The following is a 6,915-nucleotide window of genomic DNA, read 5'->3' as shown; positions in this document are numbered from 1 at the left end:
CCCATGCAGCACACGTTAGTTTAAACATTTATTGTACATGTCTGGCTTTGATGAGGATCTGTAACCTGTCAGCTGCCAGTGTTTACCTTGGTGGACGTGCATGAGAAACCTCAGTCTGAAGGTTTGGGAGTTTATAACAGTGCCAGATAAACAGCTTTCCTTGAGAAATCACCCCATGACAGTAACCCCCCAAGACTAAACAAAGATCCAAGGGCCATGCATTGTGCTTTGGGAAAACTTCCTGAAGCTGATGCCTCCTCCACCAGCCACTCCCTCCTGTGAGACATCCTTCTCACCCCTGCATTGCCTTCCCTTCCCTCACAGGGCACAGGTAGGACCATCCTATTCCATGTTCCTGCTCCCCAGCTGGCCACATCTGCCAGGAAATAATTCCATCCTTTGGACACTGTCCCCACTGTCTTTCCCAGTAACAACTTAACACTGTGAGCAAGTCACTGACCCAAGCTGCTCTGCTGAGGCAGGGAATTCCTCTGGTTTGGCCTCTGCTCCCTGCTGTCTAACTGTCCCAGAGCACAGGAGGATATTTAGCAGCAGAAGCTGATGACAAGCATGCAGTTAAGTTTGTGTTTCCCCTTCCCAGCAGGAAGGACACCCCCCTGGCTCACTCCTCACACACCTCTGGCAAGGGGACAGGTATTGCAGTGACCCCAGCACCAGATCCCCTGCTGCCACTGGCCAGTGCCCCTCTCTCTTCCTCTGGGACAAAGATCCCCCTGGACTGGGGCAATGCCTCTGCACCACTGCAAGGAGGCAGGGAGCTCCTGTCCAAACCAGGTGTGCTGATCCCAGAGGCTGCTTCTCCCTCCCTGTATGTGCAGTGAGGCAGGGGCAGCTCTGCTTCAGCTCCCATGGCCTGCCCAGAGCAGAGCTCTGAGCACTCAGCACCTCCCACTCCCCAGCCAGGCCAAGCACTGAATGTCTGCTTCCATTCCCCAGCCAAGCCAGAAGTATGCACATTCCTGGGAAACTATTACATGGGTGTTCCTCTTGGTGCTTTTCCCTGTTAGAAAAAGTCTGTGCTGAACTTAAGACTTCTGGCATACCAAATCTGCAGGACAGTTGAGAATTCATTTCCAGCAGAAAGGGTAGCACACCAGCATGCAGAGCAGGTTTGGGTTTGCATAAGCACGCTCTGGTACAGGGCACATTCAAGTGCTAATCCCCCAGGAATGCACACCTTGTTCAATATGCCTTTAATAATCTTCCAGGAAGGTTACATACACCAGCAAGGATGTCAAAAGCAGTTAATTCTGGGTTTGATCTGAGAAAGCTAATATATTTCCTCGTGATAATCTTTTTTTCTAGATGAAGTTCAGTTTACCACTGGTTGTCTCACTCACTCATTTAGGACAAAGCCTTCAAGCAGCTTTGCATTTTTTAACAACGTCCACCTCTGCATACCCACAGTGACATCTAGAGGCACACGTGCCTGGCCTTGGGGACAGACTGCAGGACACACAGCACCACGGTGGGCAGGGAAAGGTGGCAGCTCCAATGCAGCCACACAGAAGCCATGCTGCCTGTGACCAGCTGGGAAGCCTCCCCGTGCCTCGAGTGCTCCTTCTTACCAAACTCGCTGGCACACAGGTGCTCCACGATGGCCTCTGACTTCATCTCATTGTCACAAGGGGGACACACGGTCGTTCCTGGCAAGAGAACAGAAGTGAAGACAATTGAGAGGTGGCAAGGAGCCAGCAGAAGCAGCAGCACAGAGCCAGACTGGCCATGCTGTCAGACTGTCACCCTCGAGGGGGATCCATGCACCCTGCTGGGTGTAAGGAGCCACCCACTGGCTCACAGGGCAGCCCTGGCCATAGGCAGCCTGCTGCCAGCCCCACCACAACGCTGTCAGTGGCCCCAAGGGCAGGCACAGGCAGCTGCTAAGAGCAAAAGGACAGCACTGGCAAAGAAAGGAGTTCTCAGGGCCAGGCACTCAGTAGTGTGTTGAGGGAAGAGCTTGCCAAGGGGCATTGCCCATGGCCTGCTGACATTCCCTCCCCACTGCACGCCAAGGCAGGCACACGATGCCCCAACCCCAGCACAGCAGGAGGATGCTGCCCAGAGATGGCTCAAGTGCCAAGGTGGTGCCAGGCAAGGGGTTCAGGACTGGCACAGCCCAGTTCAGTGTTACCCTCAGTACTGGGACCATGCCACAGACTGCCCAGGAAGACCCTCACTAGCCTCCCTCCTGCCCTGCCCCAGAGCAGCACAGCTTGGGGGTGGACCAGCACAGCTCTTGTGGATGCTGCCACCACCACCAAGAGTGGTCATCCTCTGTTTTGTTTTGAGCCCAGGGCAGCCTCATGGCTCCAGCAGAGCCACCTCCGCTTGGCAGCTGCTGGCAGAGGTCAACATCTGCCTCTTGGGAAATGCCAGCCCAGGGGATTTCACTGGGATCTGTCCTGGGAGGAAATCTCTCTTCACCCAGAGAAGAAGAATCTGTTTCCAAGTCCCCATCTGCAGTTGGGGCAGACCACCCAGCAGCACAGACGTAGATTTGAGCTACTGGCAGATTAATTTATTGAGCTGGGAGATGCTGCTTGTTCCTGGTCCAGCAAGACGGAGGGCTCTTCCCACACAAGGGAGTTATTCTCAGGGACAACACTGCAGCAAAACATCTGCCAGTAAACAGAGCACTCATGGCCTTCCAGCCCTCAGCCAGGCCAGCAAAGCCACAGCATTGCTGGAGTGAAAGAGCAGAGAGGTGTCTCAGAATGAGGGGTGCAGAGCCAGGGAGGCACAGCCACGACCATGGTGTGGTGTCTCCTCAGCCTCAGATGCCCCACGGGGATTCAGGCCAGACTTTTGTTTTCTGTGGTTTGTTCTTTCCTTGTCACCACCCCCAAAGCTCTTCTGTGCCAAATGCTAATTCCTGGGGATGTGCACCACGGCTTTATTAATCACACATGCAGAGCAACTGGCCTTCTGCTCACTCCTGTGTGCAAGTCACGAGTCAGCCTTCACAGCACCAACATCCACACTCTCTGTACCTCTGAGAGCTGCCCATCCCCTGGGTAACCCCTTCTTCCAGAGCCCTGACATGCAACTGCCACTCTCACCATCTCAGAGTGACACAGGCAGGAGCCAGCCTTTGGAGATAGGATGACATCTGCATCAGAATATTTCTTTCCAGGCTGTGGAAAGAAATATTTACTGTGCTCATGACAAGGGAGAGAGGGTGCTCACAGGAAGGTGACACAGGTCCAGCTCTCCATCTGCTGCACAGCCAGGAGTTCATCACTGGGCTGGGGAACAAGCTGGGGTTCCTGCCAGGCCAAGCACTTCAATCTGCCTCAGCAGCCCAAGTGCACATCAGGCTGGCCAAGCCTGCACCAGCCAGACAAACATGAAAGCCACCACTGCATCCACTCTATGAGCTTTCCAGGCAACCAATTAAAATAGAAAAAAAAAAAAAAAGCAAACAAAAATGGAAAATAAGACTCATTGTTCCATGGTGCAAATACAGGCTTTGTTCTAGCTCTGCCCCAGCAGCCCCTGAACAGGCTGTAACACACCCAAGGTGGCAGAGACCCCTGCCTTGCTGCACCAGGAGCCAACAGCCATCCTGTGGGCTGGACCTGGGAGCCCCTGGACAGCCCCTTGCACAGGCAGCAGCTTCACTTATGCACAATCCCCCTGCCCTAATCAATAACCTTGATCAGGCTGCTCAGAGTCCCTGACTGGGAATGTTTCCAAGCATGGGGCATCCAACCATGTTCCTAGATAATCTGTGCCAGCATTTTACAACCCTCACTGCAAAAAAACTTCCTCCTTATATCCAATTTAAACCAACCCATCCTCCAATCCTGCCTCCTGCAGCACAACAGGACAATTGGCAATGGGAAGAAAAATTGTCCTCTGCTCTGGATCACCACATCACACTACAGTCAGGAGCACAAATGCTGGGGACCAGCCAGCTCCTGCACAGCTCTGTGCCCCAGGAAAGCTGTTCTGTGGAGCTACCCCAGACCTGCAAACCCTCCCATCGCTCCTGAGGCACTGGAGCAGACATCCCCAGCCCACCCTCGGGGCCCACTGCAGCTTGGCTGGGGCCCATCTGCAAACTCCAAGCACAATCTCAGCTGCCTCCAGCTCACTTGTTCCCTGCTGACCATTTTTCCAATGCCTGGCTGCAGAGCCAGCTTACTCCAGGGGCAAGAGAAGGAATGTGTAATGCTGTATTAATCTGCAACTCCCCTGATGCATCCTGTGGGCCTGCAGGCTTTACTGCCTGTGCTTAAGGAGAAAGGAATTCAGCAGGTCAGCTCTTTGAGAGGCAGAAACAAATTCCAATTTCAAGGTGTTAATGGGGGAAAATACTGAAAGGGTTTGTTCTTATTAGTACCAAGAGAAAAGGGGAGACACTGCTTGGTTCTGACCCTCTTTGAATCAACAGGAAACACCCCTGTGCCCAAGAGCAAAGGAGTTGGTGCTGACAGAAAACACAGACAGGGTGCAGAACCCAGGCAGACAAGTACCTAGCCAGCACAGGGACAAGGACTGAGCTGCAGGTCACCCAGGATGTCACTTGACATCTGCAGGAGGTGGCAGTACCAGAGCCGAAGCAATGGGTGCCTTATGGGCACTAACAGAGCCTCTGTGGCATGCAGGACATCCAGCAGTGCTGGTTCACATCACACCAGTGGCTGCAATTCACTTGGAGCTTGCTTTTTTCCCACTCCAAACTGTTTGAGGCACCACAAGAAAGCAGCAGTGTCCCACCCCACTGACAGCAGTGTCCCACCCCAGGTCCAAAAGGTGAAGAGAAAGTCATGAAACTACTCAGTGGAAAACCTGGCAGATGCTGCTCCTTTAGGAGACTGCTCCCAGGTCTTGGCTCATTAATGTCTGTAAAATGCATGACCTGCACACAGCTCAGACTATTTCAGACCCAGGAAGGGGCAGCTCACACCCAGCTGTCCCAGGAGCATGCTTGGCTGCAAGTCCCTGGGGAAATAAAAGCAACCTTTGTACCTGCAACACAGAACACAGCTGTGGTCTTGACCAAGGGTCCAGGTTCACATGAGACATATTACTTTAGAGCATTACTGGAAAACAAGGAGGTTTCTCCAGCAGGAAGGGCAAGCCACGACAAGGAAGCCAGTATGGCTGTGCTGCCATCACCGTGGGGAGAGGCTGGTCCCTGGCAAGGAGATCAGGCCCCCATTTTCCCCCTGGCACTGGAACAAACTTCACATCCCACCTGCCTCTGGATGTCACTGAGATGTGACACAGACTCCTGCACACAGCTCCTCTGGGTGTCCCCTGTGCCTGCCACGCCACAGCCACTGCTCTGCACTGCCCTCCTCAGCTCCTGGAGACCCCTCAGGCTGTCACCCCCCTGCTGCAGGATGCACTCCTATCCTCTATCAGAGGGCTCTCTGAAGTACCAGCCCTTTCAAGATGGGCAGGGTGACACTGCACAGTCCCCTTCGGCTGGGTTACTTCTCCCAGTGGAGCACCACACACAGCTTTTGTCTCTACAGGTAACTGCAAAGGGCAGACGAGCTCTGACACAACACAGAAGCCACGGAAAGCGCTCAGCCCCCGCCCTGCCTGTGCCCGAGCTCCTCCCGAGCGCCGGCACCATGTCCCCGTGGAATCAGGAGCGACAATTCCCTTCAATTCCCTTAAGCACTGCACTCTCTTAGAGCCCTCTGCCATCTCCCTCGACAAACACTCCTCCTGCCAGCCTTTCCCAGCGCTCCAATAGCAAACACCCAAGCGACACCAGGATATTTATTTATTTTCAAGTTTCCAGCAACAAGCCAGACTCACTGCAACTTGAACAAGCCAGTCTGGCACCACAGAAACGTGCTGCACGCAATGGAAACAAACACGAACCACGTTCACTTTCCCCAGTTGTTTTTGGGCAGGCTCCTCTCTCCCTCTCCAGCCCACAGCCCACCCGAGGGCAGGGCTGGATCTCCAGTGCATGTCCAGCCTCTTGCCCTAGGACTGCACTGGACGTGGGGACAGCCAGGACTGCTGTCACTGTTGGCTCCAGTCAGCCAACACTTTCTGTCCTGGACACCACACATCCTCCTCATCCTCCTGCTGCCCAGAGCAGCCCTGCAGGAGCTTGGCTCGGGAGCAGAGCCAGGACAGTGCAGGATCTGAGGACGGAGGGTCACACCTTGCTCCATCAGGGCTGGAGCCCAGCCGCAGTGCCTGTGCAGGGATCAGAACACGCACAACCCCACAACGATCCACACAGCCTCTCCCAAGGCTCTGGGATAGGGATGAGGAGCTGGCAGGGCATCCCACTCCCTTTGGGACAGGAGGGCACGGAGAGTGCTCAGAGGCTAGAGGAGGGCTGCTGCCAAGAAGAAGAGTTCAGGTGAGCCTCCTCCTGCCACAAGAACCCCTTCTGGGCTAACACCTGCCCTGCCAGCTCAGAGAGGAGCGCCAGGAGCAAGGCTGCAGCACGAGCCATGCCTTACCTTTGGGCCTGGAGACCTCGGTGGCATTGGGAGCTGTCATAGCAATGCAGACGTCATCCTGGGGAAACTGGTCACACTTGAGCATCTCTGGCCAGAAGAAGCCAAAGAACTGCATGACAGGCTCACAGGAGTCACGCACGGCCTCGCAGAGCCAGCGGCAGGGGTAGACCGGCCGGTCCAGGCAGACGGGGGCAAAGAGGGAGCAGAGGAAGACCTGGGTACCCATATGGCAATTCTTGTTGAGCAGTGGCACCCAGCTGCTCGCCTGGTGCTTCACCTCGGCCATGGTCTCGTGGTCCAGCAGGTTGGGCAGCACCATCTTGTCGTAGCCCACGCTGTGGCACAGCCGCAGGTCGGCGGGGATGGCCACGCACTGGTGGGGTTTGGCGTAGAAGCGCCCGCCAGGGTAAGGGCCCAGGTCTGACTGGTAGCTGACATAGTCGTACTCGCT

The 6,915-nt window shown here is 55.0% G+C and overlaps 1 protein-coding gene across 1 annotated transcript in view; it reads right to left on the bottom strand.

The window, feature by feature from the left end:
* Window positions 1-6,915, bottom strand: part of SFRP1 (secreted frizzled related protein 1) — a 24,675-nt gene that overhangs the window by 5,058 nt on the left and 12,702 nt on the right. Inside the window, exons 2-3 of the mRNA XM_031063831.1 lie at window positions 6,465-6,913; window positions 1,590-1,667 (exon numbers count right to left, since the gene is read on the bottom strand). Coding sequence (XP_030919691.1) covers window positions 1,590-1,667; window positions 6,465-6,913 — 527 coding nt within the window. The remainder of the gene's footprint in view (window positions 1-1,589; window positions 1,668-6,464; window positions 6,914-6,915) is intronic.

Source organism: Geospiza fortis, unplaced genomic scaffold (assembly GCF_000277835.1).
Source record: "Geospiza fortis unplaced genomic scaffold, GeoFor_1.0 scaffold417, whole genome shotgun sequence".
Taxonomy (NCBI): Eukaryota; Metazoa; Chordata; class Aves; order Passeriformes; family Thraupidae; genus Geospiza; species Geospiza fortis.
Note: the sequence above shows the minus strand (reverse complement) of the source record. Positions and strands in the feature narration are given on the sequence as shown.